This window comes from Medicago sativa, chromosome 8 (assembly GCF_051527215.1).
Source record: "Medicago sativa cultivar Bolivia chromosome 8, Bolivia_mono, whole genome shotgun sequence".
In the NCBI taxonomy this organism is placed as follows: Eukaryota; Viridiplantae; Streptophyta; class Magnoliopsida; order Fabales; family Fabaceae; genus Medicago; species Medicago sativa.
This window is the reverse complement of record NC_140756.1, coordinates 67,081,704-67,104,775: the sequence shown is the minus strand read 5'-3', so window position 1 is coordinate 67,104,775 and position 23,072 is coordinate 67,081,704. Positions and strand designations below refer to the sequence as shown.

The 23,072-nt window shown below is 33.1% G+C and overlaps 2 protein-coding genes across 3 annotated transcripts; one reads left to right on the top strand and one right to left on the bottom strand.

The window, feature by feature from the left end:
• Nucleotides 1–341: 341 nt before the first annotated feature.
• LOC146900740 (putative ubiquitin-conjugating enzyme E2 16) lies at nucleotides 342–4,671 on the top strand. Of its 2 annotated transcripts, none has more exons than XM_085739414.1 (6): nucleotides 342–510; nucleotides 587–696; nucleotides 1,562–1,664; nucleotides 1,742–1,805; nucleotides 4,023–4,111; nucleotides 4,276–4,671. In XM_085739414.1, exons 1-6 carry the CDS (start codon nucleotides 481–483, stop codon nucleotides 4,369–4,371), a joined length of 492 nt encoding a protein of 163 aa, XP_085595540.1. In that variant the 5' UTR covers nucleotides 342–480; the 3' UTR covers nucleotides 4,372–4,671. The 2 variants fall into 2 exon arrangements, with proteins under 2 accessions (XP_085595540.1, XP_085595541.1); XM_085739415.1 differs by having other exon boundaries at nucleotides 352–510; nucleotides 593–696.
• A 1,193-nt stretch (nucleotides 4,672–5,864) lies between these two features.
• ALDH3F1 (aldehyde dehydrogenase 3F1) lies at nucleotides 5,865–10,853 on the bottom strand. The gene is made up of 10 exons (XM_085739413.1): nucleotides 10,596–10,853; nucleotides 10,282–10,350; nucleotides 9,930–10,026; nucleotides 8,832–9,038; nucleotides 8,148–8,272; nucleotides 7,805–7,909; nucleotides 7,538–7,710; nucleotides 7,154–7,244; nucleotides 6,916–7,065; nucleotides 5,865–6,317 (listed from the first exon to the last, which is right to left on the bottom strand). The coding sequence occupies exons 1-10, from the start codon at nucleotides 10,794–10,796 to the stop codon at nucleotides 6,063–6,065; spliced, it is 1,473 nt and encodes a 490-aa protein (XP_085595539.1). The 5' UTR covers nucleotides 10,797–10,853; the 3' UTR covers nucleotides 5,865–6,062.
• Nucleotides 10,854–23,072: the final 12,219 nt, after the last annotated feature.

The window sequence follows — 23,072 nt, the reverse complement described above, 5'->3', positions numbered from 1 at the left end:
TTATATAATAAATTTTGTTGTTGGTGTCATTAAAAAAAATAAGAATTTAGATTATATTTTTTTTTTGTTATATTGTTTGTTTCATTGAAATAGATAATCATGATTAGTTTGATTTGTTATAATTTAAAAGCAAAAAACATTTATATTTTTATTTTTAATCAAAATTAAAATTTCATAAAAAAAAACATCATTAATAATTTTCAAAAGTTAACGCATTAAAAAGATCGGAAAAATGGGTCTTTTATATATATATATATATATATATATATATATATATATATATATATATATATATATAAGAGAAAAAAAAACATATTTAACCCGAATCCAAAAGTAAACGTGAGTGAAAAAATAAGGTTAAGGACAGTATCTTCGAAAGAGGGTAAACGCGTTAGTAAAACCTTAGTCAGTCACCGATACGCTCTCTTTCTCTCTTCGGTCAAAATCGTTTTCTTCTTCTTCTTCTTCTTCTCTGAAACCATGACTAGCTCCTCAAACTCCTCTCGCAAGGTTTGTTTCTCCCTTTTCATCTCTTCCTTTTTTTTTATTCTATTTTGTTGAAATTTCCAATTCATCTCTTCCTTAGTTTCAGAATCTCAGTAAGATTGCCTCCAATAGGCTTCAGAAAGAGCTTGTTGAATGGCAGATTAATCCTCCTGCTGGTTTCAACTACAAAGTCAGCGATAATCTTCAAAGGTATATATATCAATGCTTCACAATTTTATTTTTTTTCTATTAAAATCAATGTGTAGTTGATGTTTTACTTTGTTTTTTATACGAATTTTTGAAATTGGTGAAATGGGTTTTTCGCTAATGGGTATGGGATTGTTTTCCTCTTTTCAAGTTTTGTTTTTTAGATTAGGTTTTTTGATTTTTTTGGTTTGAGTTTGTTAATTTGAAGAAGAAAAAAAAACTGACATCAAATTGGACAAATTAGATGGTTAATACAATTCAAATATGTGGTTAATTATGTTTAGTGGATGATTAATGAATATAACAAGGTGTCATGACTCATTAAACGTCTATCAAACACATTTAACCTTGAAGCACGAACAAGGACTTTGGACACGACACAAACACAGGCACGTCACCAATAATAATCTGAGAAAATGACATATATAACCACATGTGTTGGTGTGAGACACTGACCGATCACACCTTCACCTTCGATCAGTAGTGTCGGTGCTGAAGACCAGCTAACCTCAATTTTGAATGTTGCTGACCACAATTTTCAAGTGTATATTTGATTACAAAATCATGATTGATGAATATCATGTATGTTTGAACACAATTTTGATGATTAATGGATATGTGAACACTTGGATGTTGTGGTTAACAACATTCAAAATCATCGTGGTTAATTCTGTTCTGTTGGTTTATGAGTTCCATCACTTTGTTGTATTCATTAACCATCCACTGGACATGATTAACTACATATTTGAATAGTGTTACTGTTAACCATCCAAATCGATATAAAAATTTGATGTCAAATGTCAACTTTGTGTGTCAAAATATCATTTTTCTTACGGTTATTGACAGTTTGTTATTTTGGTTCTCAAAGGTGGGTTATTGAAGTGATTGGAGCTCCTGGTACACTTTATGCTAATGAGACCTACAAGCTTCAGGTCGATTTCCCAGAGCACTACCCAATGGAAGCTCCACAGGTGTGTAATAAGCCATTGGATTAAGGATTTTCGTTACAGGCATATTTATGATTAAGGATTTGGATGGTTATTTGCAGGTCATATTTATGAATCCGGCCCCAATGCATCCCCATATCTATAGCAACGGGCATATTTGTTTAGGTATGTAGTATGCTATTTACTTTGTTTCAGAGGAGAACAAATCTTTAGAGGTCAAAATTTCTTAGTTTTGCATTATTAATAATATCTCATTAGAGTTCAAAGGGAAAGGTAGTGGCAATGTAAAATAATTTATACTGACATTGATCGTATCCACCATTCTGTGACATGTCCACTATTGTACTGCAACTTGAAATTAATGGGATGAAGTGGCAGAATAGTGAGCTGTCATTGGATGTCACCGTACCCTTTTCGACATCGACAGTTCATGTCTATTAGTCTCAACTAAAAATCAACAGATTTTAATATGATGCCAAAAAAATAATCTATATTAAAAAAGAGATAGACTCGAAATTTGAAAAGATCATGTAAAGTTTTGTCGTTTATTTAACCTGTAAGATGTTCTTGTTACCTTTTTCACTTTGTCTCTTTCTTGGTGGGTAGCACAGCATTTTATTGCTCTTTTTTTTTTTGTATTCGTTAGCGTTTATTGGTTTTAAAGATGAGCTTTTCTGCCATTCATATTCTGGCACTTCATTTACTGTTATTGTGTGATGAATATTTCTTCATTGTTCATTGTGGTTGGTTCCCTTCAAGTCATCATATTCACATCTATTACTTGCTAAAAATTGTTAGAAAAACATGGCAAATGACTTTGAATATCCAAAGGCATTGCTCAAGCTAAAAGAATTTTTTTATCTTACAACTAAGACCGACAAAGTTGTATGCAACAGAGTGTTGCGGGATAAAAATGCCAACATGAGAATAAATTTAGTTTAGCAGCGATGAGAGAAATACAAGGCGAGTTAAGGTTAGGAATGATAGCATTATTAGAGAGAGAGAGTTGAGGTAGCACCTTTTATAGAAAATATTGTTGAATCTCTACTTAGAAGGTTTGGGCATGTGTGAAGGAGACGGTAGCTTCTGTAGTATGGAGAGCAAATTTTGATGGAGGGTAGCCCAATTTTTTTGGTAAAGGAAGACTATTTGGCGAAACTATCAAGAAAGACCTTGAGGTTAATGGTTTGGGTTTTGACTACAGACATGATTTTTGATAGAACATTACAACGTCGTTGGATCTAGGTAGGCAACTCCAACTAGTGGGATAAGACTTGATTTTGGTTACTGTTGAATATGCTGGCACTATGAATTTGAAGGGAACCTGAGAAGGAGATATTAATGCTTTGATAGTCTGGTGTGTGCACTAGGAATAGTTGAAAGTTTGTATGCAGAGTCTCACATTTCTTCATGCAAGCTTTTGTTTATGTTTCTATGCCTGAAAATCTTGTTTGCAATTTTCAAAACATCTAAGCATTTGTTTGTAGTGATATAAGTGTCTTTGAAGTTGCAAGGCCTAAATTTGGAGAAATTATTATGTACTGTCAAAATGATAAACCCAACCATTCGTAGTCATCTAACCACCATGTATTTTGATTTTGATGCACAAGTGTCAAGTTTAGTTTCGTTATTACAAAGTTGTGTTCTTATCTGCTGGAGGTATTACTCTCAGAAACCATACAAATTTCTCCGGAATTTTAGCTTGTAGTTGGTTCTCTTGTTTTCTCTGTTTCTTCCTATCTATTCAGGGATGAATTGAATGGTAGTTATCGCTGCAAAATATTTAAAACTTTCCAAATGAAATATTGATGTTTCATTTGTAGATATATCTTCCATGGTTGGTCAAATTTTATTGAAGAGTTTCTATCTGTAATTTTTCTAATATTAAGAGATGGAATTTTTCTATCTGTGAATTGTTAGTGGTTATGTTCTTCGTTCAATCAACCCCTTCTCATCTAGATATTATGAGTGGAATCAGTCAGTTTATTTTTTTATATGGTAGCATGTAGCAGGGGCAAAGTATCCTGTTTTGAAAATAATTATCTTGGTGGTTAATAATCTGGAACGAAATTAAGAACCATTAAGTTTTGTCTCGAAATTAGAACCATTACGCTCTCTCCATCTCCTTGGTAGTATCGGTGATACATAAATTACTTCAGCTTTAACCTTTCCATTTTGTGAATTTGATGATTAGGAATATTTACCTTGTCATAATAATAGAGAATGATATTCTCATTGGATTCTTTTTGTTATGAGAAGATCATTGTAATTTGATTGGTTTTTGTGTACTATACTGGAAAGCAGCTCCAAGTAATAACATGATTGATTAGGGTCTAATATTTAGCAGTAAGCTGATGTTTGATATTTTATGAAATTATGCAGATATATTGTATGATTCTTGGTCCCCTGCCATGACTGTTAGTTCTGTATGCATCAGCATTCTCTCAATGCTCTCAAGCTCACCCGCTAAGGTGTGAATCTATTGTACATATTGCGTGTCCTTTTGTTTTTTCGGTATAATTTCAGTATTTATATACACATGCATGAATGCGTGTGGCATCTTTTGCTGTGATGTATCATCCATTGGTTTTATATATCAATTTACTTAACAACTCTGGCTTGATCTCTTCTACAGCAACGGCCTGAAGATAATGACCGCTATGTAAAGAACTGTAGAAATGGAAGATCTCCCAAGGAGACAAGATGGTGGTTCCATGATGATAAAGTATAATAACTGGTGATAAATTCACAAAACTAGAATAGAGGATTATCCTTTCAAAAAGGATAAATATTAAGTGGAGAAAGGCATTTTGAGAAACTAGGATGCCTTTAAACGCTTAGCAAATCTCCTGTAAATTGGAATTATACCTCATTTGATGGTATGAGGAAACAAACCTGGAATATTGTGTTTAACTTGCATGTCTGATAACTGGTCCTTTTTATTGCTTTTCTTTCTAACGATTTTATGCCATGTGTGCCTTTCGTGTGCGCATGTCCATTTGAATTGATAGAATGGATTACTGTTTCCTAATCTGAGTAGCGGATAGCAAATAACTGATTTTTATATCCTGACACATGGATGATGCAACGATACAACAGAGTGGTACCTCTAAGCTGAAGGGTGTAATATGCATGTAGGTGAGTTATCGCATGTACTACTTGTAGACGAAAATTTAGCATAGCCAAAACAAAACTTGAGTTTGGGTGAGAGTTCAAAGCTGGACAACCTTTTGAGGAAAAGACTTTCCATTGTGATGACTCCTTGTTCCTTGCTTTGTAGTTGTAGTCGTGATGGTGAGACTATTGGTGCACACACACTCCTCATGTTGCACATTGTAACTTTTTTTTGGTTTTCGAATCTTATCTTTGCCATTGATTATAAAACCTAAAGATCTCGCAACCGCTCCTTCTTATTCACTGCTGCACTATTTTTTTAGTGTGTGATCCTTGATTTGGATCCTCTCATGCACTGCTACCATAGGTAACGTACAATACACAACCAAAGGTTAAATTTTAAATTTTTCTCTCCCCTATTTTCTTTTCCACCAAGAGCCGAGCATCTCCCTCCCTTTGACTGCAAAACTTTTTGGTGAATGAACACAAACATTAAAGACACCCAGTTTCCATGCCTTTAAAAGTGTACTAGAGACACCCTTTCTTGGATTCTATTGTATCAAATCACATTCATTTTTTGTTTCCGTTTTGACCAATAAATAGAGAGAAAAAAACCCTAATTTCCCAAATTAAGTAGCTGGACATGCTCGTTGTTGAAGTATTGTGTTTTGATTGATGAGTCTGATGAAGAACAAAACGACTGGGGGCAATCAATACTCATCAATCAAAATTTTCACATTACTTAAGAAACAAAGCCACCACTGGTTCCTGAGGTTCATGTATCGTGTAGACTACCAACATGAACAATATGGCTAAGAGGAACTAAAAACAACAGAGTATTTGGTTGTGGAAGGTGCACCACTACAAAGATTGTGCTGAGAGGAATCTTATAATTTTCTTTTGAATATTAGGATGACATACACATATCTATAAGAAAGCAAGATTGTTAAAACTTTTGTCGTTTGTTGAGATCTTATTTGATCTGAGGGATTCATCTCTAATGATACCCAATTTTCACAATAAAAGATTAAGATAATACATGATAATACGATAACAAACAAGGATAAGGTCATAAAATTAACATAATCTAACATAATTACTGTTTAAAAGTATCTATAATTAGAATATGATTTTATTAATTTAAACAATTAAATCGAGAACATGTTTGAAACCACGGTGAAAGGCGTCTGAAAATACGGTGGGAGATGAATCTACTACTTAGAGCTTTTCTTATTACAACAAAGCCTATAATGTATTGCAAATCAATAGATATTTGAGATAGAGAAGCATTGTAGTTGAGGAATTGATCTAGTTGTGTTTTTTCAATCCTAACATATGTAGCACCATATGTAGCACTAGTCCAAAGTAATTCAGTCTGTATGCCAATCTGAGGAATTCTAATTTGAACTTACTCCAAGGAGGATACCTTGGCTCAATTTCAAGGCAAAGGTGTCTATGCAATACAGCTTTTTCATGGCTGAATGTGTCAAACGAGTATTTCCCATGGTACCTCCCAAAACCACTCTGACCAACACCTCCAAATGGTAGTGTATCACATAAAAACTGCACATGCAAAGAAAATCATTTTCAATAATTTATTTTAAAAAAAAAAACAGTGATTTTTATTATGGTAAACAACCATTCGATAGATTCAACTTTGTTTAAAAATCTCCAGATTATTGAATATAAAAATCAGTCTTTATAGAGAAATGCTAATTGGTGCCCCGGACACGGGTTAAGGAAGCAAATATAGTAGTATTGTATTGAAAGTTGTCCAGTCAACTCCTCAAAAATATTATTTTCAACTTAAAATTTTTGTTTTTACTTCCTTAACCAGTTCCCATCCTTTATACTCCCTCCGTCCCATAATACATGATACAATTGACTCTATTACGCATACCAATGCATAATTTTGAGCTTAAATATCTCGAATAATAGAAAAAATTATGAAAATTTGATATTTTGAAAATACTCATCGAAACGAATCTAACGACATCTTATATGATATTATTTATCTTTGTATATTAGTAGAAAAATATGGTCAAAGTAAGTTAGGTCAAAATTGTACATTTTCAAATGGGTCATCTATTGCGGGACGGAGAGAGTAATATGTATCAAACGGGTTCAAAATGGAAATTAAGTGAAGTAAGAGAAGCAGTACTTGAACTAGTGTGTCATTAAATATGACACTTCCTGAGGAAGTTTCTGATACAATCTTTTTTTTGAAAGTTGCATCTTTGGTGAATGCATAAATTGCAAGAGGTTTTGGCCTTGAGTTTATAAATTCAATACTTTCCTGAATTTTATTCACCTGTATAGATGGCAAGTTAAGTATTCAAAGAAATGATCACATTGTATGTGAGAATTGAGAATATGAAAGAGAAATTGCTGATACTCACAGTGATCACCGGAAGTAGTGGACCAAAGATTTCTTCAGTCATGATTTCAGCATCTAGTGGTGGATCTAACAATATTGTAGGCTCAATAAACCTGACAAAGTTGTAAGAAACTGATGAAATAAATTAATTTGACTACTATTTACTTCAGTTACTTTCATTGGTTAGTAATAGAAAACATTCTGATGTTATTTTAATTGCAAAACTGTTCATTTGTTTTCATTTTATTTCTTGTTTTCAAAGATGCGTACACATTTGTCTACAAATACCTGAAAACATAGAGTGAAAATAAAAGGACAATAATGCAAGTATACTTAAAATTAAAAACAAGAAAAATGAAAAAAGAGAAATTAATGTGTAGTGATTATAGGAAGAGACTACTATTACAGGTTTGTTTCATCAACTGAACCACCATGAACTATTGAAGCAGCAACTAGAGGGTCTTTAAGAAGATTGCACAATCTCTCAAAGTGGTGCTTATTTATTATTCTTGAGAGTGCCTTTGACTCCATCATGTTGTCACCATAAAATTTTCTCATGAACTTCTTTAATAGGTCTATCTAGAAAGAAAAAAACCAAAAGACTTACTAAGTTACTATTAGAAAATTAAAACTTCAGGAAAAAATTGCAGCATATAATGTACAATGAATATACCAATTCAGATGAGTACTTCTCCTCAACAAGCAAATAATCGATTCCTATACATGCTTGTCCACTACAGACTCCCCACTTTGCTCCTACTATTCTTTTCACTGCCATCTTCGTAAAAATGAAACTAAGTTAGACCTTGATCTTCAATTTTGTGACATGCATAATAACCAAAGTTTTATAAATCACAGTCGCACTGTATTTGTGTCGCATGATATTGCAAAACATTATAGTCAAATATAGTCCATGTGACCACAGGTGTAGAGACAAAAAAAATATTGACGCCGTGACGACAATTGTGGTCACGAACAATTTTTAAACATTTGATAGTAAACGTTATGTGAACTACCTTAAAATCTGAAGGATTGGAAAGATAATCAAATATAGCAGGGCATTTTCCACCTAGCTCTAGAGTAACAGGAGTTAAATTTCTTGCAGCAGAAGACATGACCATGCTTGCAACACGTGGACTTCCTGAAAATGTCATACACCATGCAGAGATAAATCTAGAACAAGAATTCAGTTTGAGATTATAAGCGAATAAACCATCAAGCAAAAGGAAATGAATATAGATCGCATGCAGTGAGCAATTCTACGCATCCACGTAGTTAACACATAACCGGCCGTTGGATCGAGATTTAATGATCTAGATTTCAATGTAGATTTTATTTTTAAATAAATCCAATGGTTACCGGCGTGCTAACTGCATGAATGCGTGGAATTGCTGACTCATGGAATTCAAATTCAAAGTAAAGAATATGAGTGTCGAGCCAATCAAATTAAAATTTGGGAAATGTTAATAGTGCCACCAGGCACTAGTTAAGGATTTTAAATGGTTGTGTAAGTTTGTGTAATAAACTGCATTGAAAATTAAAAACTTTGACATTTTTATGGAATAATTACTTAATTTAGAATGCTTAAAGAGTGTTCTGGAGGCACTCGTTAACGAGACCCTTAAAATGTATATACTAGTAAATATTTGCATGTTCCAAAAGTTTAGTGCAAAGAATTTGGCTGTTATTGATAATAGTACCAGTGAAGAATATTTTGTCCCATTTTTGTAGCAGTAGTTGTTGACAGACATCTCCTCCACCCTCAATGACCTTTATGGCATTAGTGTCTAAGTAGTGAGGAAGGATATTGGCAAGAAATGAAGAGCATGCTGGAGCTTGCTCTGATGGTTTTATAACTACAACATTTCCAGCAGATACTGCCCCAATTATTGGATCCAATGCCAACACTGCATAGTGTAAATGTATTAGCATTTTTATCTATGCTTATTTTAAAATACCAAAGTTTGACAATAATCAAAGCATTCTAGAGCTTAAATTTATCCTCGTCTTGCTGTTAGATTAAAATCTTGACGAGTCAGATAGTAACTTAATCTTTGAGCATTTTTTTATTCCTGAAGTAATAGAAAGGTTTACAAACTTTGTATCAACAATAACTTAACTAATATCTTCTACTCAATTTTTGTGTGTGTATAAGCAATCACAATGTAAAAATAAAAAGCAATCACAATGGCTTCCCTCTAACAAATACTAATTTTGTTAGAAGAATTGAAGACATGTACATGAACAATTCTGCAGCATATATAGTGGCGGTAACAAGTACTCACTTTGTCTCGCATTGTCTCACATTTTAATTTATTAAATAATTGATGTATTTGGTCTATTATAGACTAGATACATCAATCATTCAATAAATCTAAATATGTGAATTTTTTCATATAACAAAAACAGGAGGGAGTAGCATGTATCAAATTATTCATCACTTTTTTCTCAAAGAAAAATTATTCAATCACTTTAGAATATCGTGCGGGAGTATTAGTAATTTTTTTTAAGGGATTAATTATTTTTTCTTGTTAATAGTTTAATTAATTTGCATCTCAACTATCCTGCATTAATTAGTCTTCCCACCTAATTTACCTTAAATTGTAACTAATGTTTTCATGAAGTAAAGACATTAGCTTAAACAGCACTGAATATAAAAACAAAGTTGATGTATCTAAACAAAAGTTAATGTATTAAATCAAAAATTTATATATCAAATTTGTTAACTCATTTTTATTTATATTTTGGGACGAAGGAGTAAAAAAAAAAAAAGTGGGGTAGGAAATTTTGTGACTTACTGATTGGAAAGTTCCAAGAAGAAAAAATGAGAACTACACCAAGTGGTTCTGGCAGTAACTCTCCTTTTGCTGGGAAGAAAAGCAAAGGAATATTGCTCTGCAATATTATCCATAATAACAGTGAAAATAGTTGGACATAATAAGTCCAACAACAAAAGTATGGACAAATCAGCTGAAAACTTTAACTGTGTCCAGAACATGTAACAGTTAATTAGTCATTGTGCAGCTTAGACATAAGAAATTGATACAGGTTGGAGTACCCAATCCCTTCACTTTGATTTGATTATAACAAAAAAAAAAAAAAATATATTAAAGGGGAAATTAATTTTAAAAAGTAAATATAATAACCTACCTTCTTAGGAGCCATCCATTTTTCAACACAGTCCAAAGAGTTTTGTGCTGATTTTTCTACCCCTCCAATCTACAAAAGTAATCACTCTATCAAGAACTAAAAACAACACAATTTTAAGTATTTTTTTTTTCTTCTTTTTGGGATAGAAATTTTAAGAAAATATAATAAAAAGAAAAAGGATATGGAAGAATATGTGACATAGTAAATCAGTTAATATATAACTAACTGTATTTTAGATCAAACTAAAAAATAAAAATAAAACACATATATAACATACTAATAATAATTTTCCCTTCTCCTAAAATAATTATAACCTCATCACGGTAAGCTTCAACAGGATGCTTCCCAAGATCTTGGTAAAGAGCCTTAGATATAGCATCTTCATTTTCATGGATTAGGTTAAGTAGAGCTTTGAGCTGGTTTTTTCTCCATGTAACACTTGTTGTTTTTCTTGTTTTGAAGTATTGTCTCAACTCTCTTACAGTTTCTTCTACTTCCACACCAATGTTGTTCATTGTAGGATTAATGTGATGATTTTTTTATTGTTATTTTCTGCAACAATGTCTATCTTACACACTCACCGTATGTGGAACATGGATTTTTATGGTGCCGTGATGGTCTCATAAATGCTAAGTTGGTTGGAATCACCTAACACTAACAGTGTCTAATAATTGGACAAAACTAAAGCCTTTGTTTTGTTTTACTAGACACTAACAGTGTCTAGTAACAATTTTTCGGTTCTAATCTAAATGTAAAATGGTCCCTTTCTCACTTTTGCTTTGTATTAATTGCTTTCTATTTAGGTTAGAAGGAAGGTGATAAACCATTACCTACCTGTATGGACAATAATGGACTGGTAGGGCAATTCCAATTAAAAAACATACGACCTTAGGATGCCTTCATTAGAAAATATGATTAGATTGAATGCGATTTTTCATTTTTATTTTTTATATATAAATCAATGAGGTGCAAAAGATAGACAAGGGGTATATCAATTAGGTTGGACATATATTTTTTCTCTTATAAATTAACGAGGTGCAAAAGATTCGATGTGATTTATATTGATCATTTTTTATTGATTTAATATGCAATTGTAAAAAATTCTATTAACACTAATATTATAGTGTCATGATCCGTTGACACCAAATATAAATGTAATGACTTATACACCAAATCTCAACCGTTAACAAAAATTAATTCAATGGCTCTCATCCCTCAAATTATGCGAGACACACCAATTCCTCTTTGTTTTCTCCTCTTTTTTGGTTTTGCGAAACTTAATTCAACAAAGTGCAGATCTTGACAACCTTCTACTGCTAAACCTTCATCTCTTAAATATTTCATCTTCAAGAAGAATATTGATGAGAGTGATGCTTCAATTATCATTATCATTGTTCCACGTGAAAAAAAAAAAGCACATCTGATGCCATATATATCACCCAAATTGATGTAATTGTCATATTGGTTCAAGGCCACAAATTTGATCAAACTTGAGAGTCACAAATTCAGGTGATTGCCTAATTTCATCACATCGATGAAGGTTCACCATTACAATCTAGGTTATGCTAACTAAACCAAAAGTAATATATTTGCATTGAATTCAACAATATTTTAACTTTTAAAAAGTAAAATTCATCATTTTTCACTATTTTCCAATGAAATATTTCTACTTTTATCCTTTTAACCAATGCCTCAAGGGCACTCTTTAGCATTTCCCTTACAATTTTTGTTATGATTACAGTAGAAAAAAGGAAATCCCAACAGAGTCACCGCAAGTTTGGGAAGCAGCTATGAATGGTTTAATTAGACCGTAGAAGAGAACAAAGAGGGAATTGTATGTGTCTCACTTTAGATGTTCTTTAATTTGATAAATGGGAGACATTAGATTAAGTTAATTTAACGGTTGAGATTTGGTGTAAGTCATTTAACGGATCCCGATTCAATATTATAAAGTCATGGTAAAGTTACAAAATAGTAAAGTTACACTAAAAATTGAAAGTGACATCGATCAAAAGGTTCACCATGACAATTTTTGTTATGATTACAGTAGAAAAAAGGAAATCTCAACCGAGTAACCACAAGTTTGGGAAGCGGCTATGAATTGGTTTAATTAGAACGTAGAAGAGAACAAAGAGGAATTGTATGTGTCTCAGTTTAGATATTTTTAATTTGATAAATGAGAGCCATTAGATTAAATTAATTTAACTGTTGAGATTTGGTGTAAGTCACTATACTTACACCTAGTGTGAACGGATCCTGACTCAATATTATAAAGTCATGGTAAAGTTACATTTTTTTTTTGTTACAGTAAAGTCACAGTAAAGTTTCATGTTTGATGCAAATTATAATATACTGAATATTAACATTACCAAATAACTACAATCAATTAAGTTTGAAACAAATCAAATGGTAGAAATAAATAAGTTAAACCAGTGAGTATTTTAATAAAAATTAAAAATTGACAACTTTTTTTGAAGGAACATCGCATGTAAATTTTAATTTTTTTTTGAAGGAACATCGCATGTAAATTTTAAAAATAAATGAACATCGCATGTTTCATCGCACACTATTTGATTCTGTTCTAAAATTTAATTTGATTTGAGCGGTTTCCACAAAAGGAAATCCGAAAAATTCAACTATATTTTGTTTTATGTGGATTTCAAACTTGGGTTGGTATGTGATTTTTATCAGCATCAATTTGGATATGAAACATCTCATTAAGTAGTAATATTAACCAACTAATTCTATGATAATACTAACAAATACGAGGAGCGCGTTGCATTGTTCCAGTGGTAATGGCTCTTGTATTTTTCCTTAAAAAAAAAAAACAAATATGAAAAATGAGCAAAGGATTGTTAGTGAGAGGATACCTACTCATTTTTTTGACGAATTCACTTAGTATACACTAGCACACGGATCCTCTCTTGCAGTGCTCTCTCCTTCAATCTCTCCAGCACTATTCACGGGTGTTAAGATTAATCTGATGGTTGAGAGGGGCAAAGCACCATCTCAACTTTTGCTACAGCCGCCATCTTGTAGTTCTCATCTCTTCAATTTAATGTTTTGAAATAATGACATGTTGTTATCTCAATTAATGAATATGAAAACACGTGAACATACGAATTAAACTCTTTTTTAACATGGGACAAATATAACATATTATTAACAATAATTTGTAGTAAACATGTAGAAACGTCAATGAAAATCTGAAAGCTAGTTAAAAATGTAAATGTACTTGCTAAAATATGATCTATCTTATTAGCATGAACAAATTTAACATTAGAATTTCGAAAAATAACGTAAAGAGTTGTCTGCAATCAAATAAAACGGCATCAAAACTAGAGAGTAAAGAAACCTTTTTTTGGTAGATTAAAAACTAGCTAATTAAATTCTCTTTGAACATAACTCAATTGCCAGAAACATTGCATAGTATATGCAGGTGTCGAGTTTCGAACACGGAATTTCCCAACTTATTCACCTTAAGAGTGAATTTCAAGCCGCTAGAGTACTTGACAAAAAAAAAAAAGGTAATTAAATATGTTTCTAGTCCTTGCGAATATACTATTTTTTTGCTCTGCTTTTTGTCTACGTAATTGTTTTTAATCCTTGCAAATATATCATTTTTGCTTTTGGTCATTGGTTTTTATTATAGTCCCTACAAAATATGTTTATATTGAAATTGGTCCTTATAATATTCATTTTAGTTTTATTTTGAGGGACTAAATCAAATTTTCTAGATATTACATTGACCAATTTCAATAATAAATGTTGCATTGGTTAAAATAAAACAATAAGAATCAGTCCTCGTGAGCTTAGCTCAGTTGGTAGAGACAATGCATAATATATGCAAGGTTCGGGGTTCAAACCCCGACCGCCACAAAAAAAAAACAATAAGGATCAAACGCAAAAGGTTGTAATTTGCAAGATTGAAATTGGTCCTTGTAATATTCATTTTAGTTTTATTTTGAGGGACTAAATCAAATTTTCTAAATATTACATTGACCAATTTCAATAATAAATTTGCATTGGTTAAAATAAAACAATAAGGATCAGTCCTCGTGAGCTTAGCTAAGTTGGTAGAGACAATGCATAATTAATATATGCAAGGTACGGGGTTCAAACCCCGACCGCCACAAAAAAAATAAAATAAGGATCAAACGCAAAAGGTTGTAAACTTGCAAGAACCGAAAATAGAACAAAAACATTATTACAAGAACTAAAATCCAAACTGGATCTTTCTAAACGTTTAAACGCTCTCTCACTAAAAAATACGCTCTCCGACTTCTCTCTAGGTTTGCACTGCGTCGCCTTCCTTCTCAATCCAAATCTTCGATGTTGGGTTCTCTGGTTCGTTCTTAGAATCCTGTTTCAATCCGGATCTGTTTTGTAAAAACCACCGTCAGCGACGCCACGGTGGTCAGTTTCTTTTCGTTTTGCCAATTGTCGCTACCTGCCTTCTGTGGTGGTGGTGGTGATCTTTTCGCACCAGCAGCTTTCGACTGTTCTATGGTGGTTGCGGCGGTTGCTGTAAAAACGGCCGCTACTCTTTTGTAGGTGGTGATAGTTCTGGTGGTTCTAGCAAAGTTGGGTCGTGTGTTGTTGTTCTGTTGCTCCAGATCACATTCACTTTGTCGGTCTTGTGTAAGCTTGAAAGAGCATGGCCTTTTTTCTGGAAGGTTAATTCATGCAGTCGTTGAGACTTACTGTTGTCAAGGTTCGTCGCGGTGAGTGAAGGACTGATGGATCTGCAACCGTGTTGGCGGGCAGATTCAATGTCCAATTTCAAAGCTTGGGATCAATTTTAATGAAGATATTCCTTGCTTGGCTTGGACTCGAAAGGGTTGGTACAGTTGCTGCTTTGGTTGCAAGGGCTTTTGGTTCTTAAATCGTTCTGTGTTGATAGTCGATTTATACACCATTCTCGGGTATCCCAGTCATCTAGTTGATTGACATGGGACTGTATGGACTCAAAAGAGATGTCAATGCTTGATGTCGTTGTTGCAGGAAGTTGATGGTACGTGATCTGATTCGTGTTGACGATATATTCATTCGCCAAACTTTAGACCCGCGCTTATATGAGCAATTTGCAACAGATAAGAGTAGGGTTCCAACATAGTTGGACACTATTCTTTTTTATGTCATTTTGCTCTTGACTTATCGGAAAAAAAAAAACATAACTATTGTGACAATTGCTTTTATCACATACCCAATTGCTCTCCCGCACTAGCAGAAGACCGTTATACCCACATCGACAGTTAATTGTCGACAGCTTCCCAACGTAAGAGCCAGCAACAATTAACTATCGCTGGGGGTATGATGGTCTTTTACTAGTGTGGGAGAGCAATTGGGTATGTGAGAAAATCAATTTTTTATTTTGTCTTAGCAAGAACAAAATTGTCATGCTTGTCACAAATACACATGAAAATCCCATCATTATTTTCGTAGAATGGAAAAGTAGCATCAACATTACACTTGAAACAACTAAGCAGTTTCGCTACCGCCATACTGGTCCGCCGACACCAAGAATTGTGCACTATGCTAACCGTGTCAAACAAATGTCTTCCTCAGATAACAACAACTTAGCCATAAATATCTATTACGCTCTATCAAACACATAGGTTTCTTCTCATTTTTCACCAAGGAGAGTGGAACCTACATGATAAAACTTATATATGTTGATCAAATTAAATAAGAAATGAATTAATTCAATATTCCAAGATCATGAATCTGGTTGAATCAAATGTAAGACACAATATTGATCAATTAAACCCGAGGTACATATTCAGAGGAGGTGATAAAACAATACCGTAAGCCAAACATCTCTCATTCGACATGGATATTGTACTATCAGCCATACAATAATCCATTTAGTTTCATCTCGTAACAAAAATCAGTCACTTCAAATGTAACTCCAATCATTGATGCAATTATTGTCAATTTTGACTCCTAAAACACTCTTTGGAAATTTGTTTGAGAGGGGGGTTTCACTAAACACGACTTATTAAGTTTTTTGTATGGAGATTAGTCATCAACAAAATCAATGGATACTTCACACCAATAACATATCGTTACAAAAAAAAATCAATTAAAAATTATAATATAACTCGATTTATAGACTTAAATGAAGTTCATTTATAAGTGTTTTATTTTGTTTACGCCAAAAAAATTAGTAGTCAGATCATATACTTCCCACTAGTCTGAAGTGGAATGATTTGGCTATTATATGCATCTATCACTTGGCTGCAATATAAATTTGACCAAGTCCAAAGGTTATACAACCACTTTCTTGCATGACAAAGGAAGCGGTTAAATAGAGAAAAGGCGATAAAATTGACCCCATATTAAGTTTAAATAGCAAAACGTCGTCAAATATCTACTACCTCATAAATTGGAAGGTGGAGAGCATGGATAGATGTCAGCTGAATAGGCATAACAAATACAAAATGCTACAATTGTTTCCTTTGTCATTGGCAGCGATTGCTTTGTACTAGTATTCATCTTTGTCGCCTAATTTAGTGGTAAAATGGGAAGACATGAAAATGTGCTTCCATGATCGGTTTTATAAGCTTTGACATGAAGTTAGACAACTGACTTAAGGAATTTGAAACAACACGAAAATGAGACGGTTGGTGACTTCATAGAAACATTCAGAAAACTAAGTTGCAGGAGCACAAAACAACTTCCAGAGTAGGAGTATGTTTCCTTGGTTATGGGTAACATACTCCCATATAAAAGAAGAGTTGGTTGCCCACGAGTTTTTAAACTCTAGTCAGCTGGTGACCAAAGCATATAGGATTGAAACTTTCATCCAAGAGGGTGAACTGGAAAGATCCAACTATACAACAATCTCTAGTGATGATTATGATATATCTGATGACACATCCGATTATCATAGTCATTAGGCAGCTAATAACACGGAAACCATTAATATGGCAGCCGAGGTCGATCAGAGAAATGTTGAAAATGATATGTAGTTAGAAGAAAGACTGACGCACATTGATTCTTAGCTCCATTTTCTAAAAGAATTTGGTGTCTGACTATCCATTTACAACATCAAAGGTAAATGGAAACAACCAATGTGAAACAATGGAAATAAAAAGGCTCGCCAAGTTAAGGAGATCAAGTGGGAAGACATTTCGTTGTGCCAAACTGATAGCGTACGATTACTATATGTAAACCACCAATATTTGTGATGTTGGCACTACTACAAAATACCCCATTTAATAGCACTCATTTTAGCGTTTAATAGCGCTTGTGAAGCGCTAAGAAAGCCCCCGCTATTAAAGGTTAGAATTCTATAATAGCGCTTTCTAAGCGCTATTAAATTGAAACGTTTCAATAGCGCTTTCAAGAAAGCGCTAATAAAGCCTCATTTTTGTTTAACTGTTGTTTCTTAGCGTTTTACGGAAAGCGCTATTACATAGCAACGTTTTCAATAGCGCTTTCAGAAAAGCGCTAATATAGCCTTATTTTTGTGCTATTTTTAACTGATGTTTCTTAGCGTTTTACATGAAGCGCTAATAAAAGTCCCTATTTTTATTTTAATTATTTAAATGAAATCTACAACCAAAAGCATTATAATAAAATGCTGATCAGACAATACAACAAGATACTGATTAGAAACACTAGTAATCCATTAATCCATTGATAGAAATAAACACTAGTAATTTGTTGATCATAAACTTAATTACAAATGTCATAAATATTAATCAATCCTAAATGACATCTAATGTACACTTGCATAAAAATGGAAAGTTCGTGCACAATACATATATATATGAAAAGCAACCACAACCACAAAAAAAACACCAAACATTGAGAGGACTCGTGACAAGCGATCCAAATTACTCAATAGATCGACCTCGAGCATATTTTTCTGTGTCGTATGGAATGAAAAATTAATCAAGTATCATTATATTTCTAGCATAGCCAACAGTTTAAAATAACTCAAAGGATACTAAAGTGCATATAGAATCCACTTAAAAGTGCATATAGAATCCACTTAAAATCAAAAGAATCTCAGTTGACAAACAATACAATACAATACATCCAGACATTGTGTAATTCATTGTTTGTCTATTAACCTGTCAAACTATCCAGTTCCAATACAAAAATTCCAACAGCCTAATCTTGTGAAATCTAACTTAATTTTTAACATCCAAGCATAACAACTATTTCAAATTATATTAAAAACGAAAATGATGAAAAATAAAAAGAAACTCACTTATATAGTTGGCCATGAAGGAACAAGGAACAAGTATATAAAATCAAAGAGACATAAGGCCATTAGGCCTAGTGATTTCAAAGAATTCGGACAGGTGATGTTTTATAGTAATATAGGCAGCTAGTACATGTGTTTTATCTAACACATCTGCCTCTAACACACCTGTCCACTACCAAGTGTACTGCAGTACATTAAATTGGTGGGCCAGATAAATTAGTCTAAATTTTTACATTGTTTGTTGGTGATTGTACGGTTCTCTGGTACTCACTTTTCAGTGAAATTCATGTGTGAATTATCACGTACCAATATGAAAACGAAATGTGATTCGGTTAGAAAGAGAATTAAGAATGTATACCTTTAAAAATACATTCACCAAAAGCGCGGTAGGGTGGGATAAGTCGAACATCAACCAGTAAACCGATTCAAGGTGATCTTTTTTGTGACCAATTTGCTGCTCTGTAAATGATGAAACAAGTAACAATCAAATCTGGGTTAATATACACCTATAACCACAAGTAACATACACTCAAATCTGGGACAAAAAGAAGAATGCAAATGGAAAAATATATAAGCTTGAGTATCAATCAATGGTAACAAACATGAAAGCACACAAATGAAATGCATTCCTGAAAACCGGTATCTAGTGCCACATTTCAGTGTTATTAAACTTATTAGAAATAATTCAAGCACTGCACAAGTGCTTATGTCCGTAGATACACTTAAATAAGTCAATAAAATCAGGTCAGGTCCTGAATAATATAAGTTAAGCAGCACATTGTCGAGTCGAATCGAGCCGAGCTAAACCAAGTTCAACTCAACTCGACTCATTGCTGCAACTTTCCTAGGTTAATATACACCTTTATGTTAGTATCTGAATGTTAGTTATGGTCAACTGATATTATCGTATACTACATGGTGCTTGTCAAATATTACACTATGTAGTAGTATCATATATATTAGCAGATACTATGATAAATTGCAAAGAAATGTGAGCATTATAATGAAGATTTGAAATCAAAGAAATACAATAAAAATCAAAGAAATATAGCATGGAAGTATACCTCAGACTTTTCAATAATCAAAGGATTTAAATCAGTAGTCTATCACCTAGTTGTGAAAGGGGCCAGCATATCATGTTCAGATTTAGGCATTTAAGCAATAACAGAACTCGACATGTCAAAATTTCAAATATAGGAATTAATCAGTGTCATGAACTTGAAAAATAAACATTGTGTCAGAAACAGCCATATTTTCAACTGAGATCACATGTGATCACATTCAATCAAATCATTTTATTTTCAAATATTTACCCTTGTTGACATGTTCGGTGTCCATGTTTGTGTCCGTACTTCATATACTAAAACTTTTCTAGGTTGATGGCAATTAAAAAATTAGAATGCAACTACAAAAATACAAAAATATTCAATCTTGTGATGTTCCACTTACCCATTTTCACTCTAACCAAGCACATGCTAACACACACCCATGAAGCCATTTTTAAGAAGACAATAGGCACACTTTATGAGACCAAAACAGGGCAAACATTTTAGCAATTTTTCATCATTTGAGTATAGTATATTCTTACATGTACACATAATCAATTGATATAGGTATAGTACTGTTATGCTTATGAGAAAGTCAAAGTCAAATTTAGGTATTCACACCTATAAAATCCAAGTCAAGGATGGGAGCCATCTTTCAAACATTCACCTATTTGAAGTTTTTCAAGTTTTTAAGTTTCAAATAGGTCCTTAAAATGGTAACGGTGTATTGAATTAACAATTTAAAGGACCTATTTGAAACTTAAAAAACTAAAGGACTAACCCGTTATTTTTGTCAAACTTAAATGACTAAAAATGTATTTGGCCTATAATATATTATAATTGTCTCCTTAATGTTCAATATTTGCTAATGAATAAATCTCTTGTAGTAACTAGTATAGTGGGGATGAATCTCCTACCACTAATCTCTTTAATCTACTTAGTAAACAACTTCAAAGAAATTAAATAAATGATCCTAACTTAATTTGAGACAAATTTGGTATTTTGGAGGATCTAAACGCCACTTCAAAGGTCATTTCTTCATATTGTAGATTCCTTCCAATTCATACAATTCCCCTGAATGTTTCTTAGTTGATAACAAACTTAGTTAACTACATTTTTATGTAAAAAAAACTAGCGGCCACCTCATAGGGCATATAAATGAATCATGTGAAATATTTAGTAAGATGAATTTCTCAGCTCATGTATATATTATAAAGGAAGCATCCGGTTCTTGCAGCATTCATTCAAAAGTAAATATTTTGGATACCGTAAGTTACATGAGAAAAGTGTGTCGAGTCTCTTCTGTCTCATTCAACAAAGTTTAGTAAGAACACATGTTATACCCTAACAAAAATCAAACCCCACATCAACAGAATCATTTGGCCCTATATATCAAAAACATGGAAATATAACAAACAAACTATATCAAAAAGAAAAAATGTGAGTGAGACTCATTCAGACATTTAAACAAACACTTTATATACATCAAAATAAAAACAAAAAACAATGCATAATTTCATTATTTGACCAATATATCTCTATTTTCCCTCTTATAGGTTTGAGATTCATTGAGACTTTTGAACAAACAGCAGATATACATCAAAATAAATAACAAAAAAGATTGCTTAAATACATGATTTCACTGATAAAACCCCTATGACAGTATCACATAATTGAGAGCTATTGACTATAATGGATACCAAACCAATGTTACTTACAATTTTCCCAATTCTGAAACCCATATCCACACAGCAATTTTCCAAACGTGAATAAATTCTGAAATCTAAACTAATCCCCAATTTGAAACTCTACAACAAGCAATCAAATAAGGAAGATGAAATTGGTGAATCAATTGGCTTACCTCTTCCAAAAGGCGCAACATCTCTCCGTTCTCGACGTCTCCGACGACTCCTTCCAACGCAACGACGACCGTTTCGAACTCTTCAAAATCTTATCAGTTTTTGTAAACAGCATCATCACTTTTGGAAAACCCTGCAGAATTCAGAAGATGTGTATCTCTTCTACTCAATCTCACGTCGATGATAAGTTTTGTACCTATTCGGTTAATACATGGTTCATGTTGTTGGGCCCCACCTCAAGGAATTGGATCTCAGGCTCTTTTCCAATGATGCTTATTGCTTTGAACCTCCCATTAATCTCTCCGCTTGCATCAATCTAGTCTCCCTCAGGCATAGAGTGAGTCAGATCTGAAAGTGACTGAGTTTGAAGAGGAAAGTGGAAGAGAGCTGAGTTAGAGACATCAAAAGAGTGAAGAGAAGAAGATAGAATTGTTGAACGTGTTTGGAGAATCGATTGGTTGTTGTTTTGTTTGAGAAGAGAGAAGAAGAGATTAGCGATTTCTGATGTGGGAAGAAGAGAGTTGTATGGAGCTTGAGGGAGAGAAGTGAAGACAGGCAACGTGTGTGTCTCTGTTATTTATTTATTTATTATTATTATTATTATTTCAGAATAATGGCCTACAAGCCTTTATTAAAGGGCTAACAAAGGGTAGTTGATCAATAGCGTTTCCAAGAAAGCGCTAACTAAGGGATTCACAATAATAGCGTTTTCTAAGAAGCGCTATGCAACCCTCTTTTATGACAGCCTATAATAGCACTCGACACAGAACGCTATTATAGGTCCGTGTTTTGCATTTTTAATAGCATTTTTCAGAAAACGCTATTAAAGGTCCGTGTTTTGCATTTTTAATAGCATTTTTCAGAAAACGCTATTAAAGTGGTGCTATTAAAGGTCAAAATTGTAGTAGTGTGGAGTTTCCCAGACCGGTTGGTTCATATAACAGTTGGAGGAACTTAGAAATCTCATTCATGCATTGCAAGTCTACTATATGTAAACCTAGTTGATCTAGAAGATCAATTTTCCATTTACAGTTAAGTCATATTAGTTGAGAGTCAAGACAACAAGCATGAACAATTTATCTGGCATGTTGCATCTCTCAACTTTCTCTTGATGTCGTCAGCTAAAAGATGCAGAGGGCATATGTTTACACCAAAAAATGTTGAATCAGGTGAGAACTGGATCACTTGACAGCTAACGTTAAATCGACTGACAACTGAATCAACTATCGACTGAAGACTGAGCATGGCTACCAAGTCAAATGGTCTTTAAGGCTATTATTATTAGCTCTTATCAGGGTTGTGGTGATATTTAATGTGAGCCCAAGAGACTGTAACATAAATTTGACCAAGTCCGAAGGCTATACAACCACTTTCTTGCATGATAAATGGAGTGGTTAAAAGAGAGAAAATGAGATAAATATGACCCAATGGTCAGTTTGAATGGCAAAACACGATCATATATCCACTACCTCAAAAATGGGAAGGTGAATAATATGGGTATATGTCATCCAAGAACTCAGTCGCACTAGTATAATTTTGCCCCCAACTCAGCTGTATGAGCAAGATACATGTTGATTAAGTTCAGATCGCGCATGAAGAATTATCCCCTTAATAATAGGCTGATGGGGGACATGGATAGTTGATATAACTTTTTCAACAAAGCAT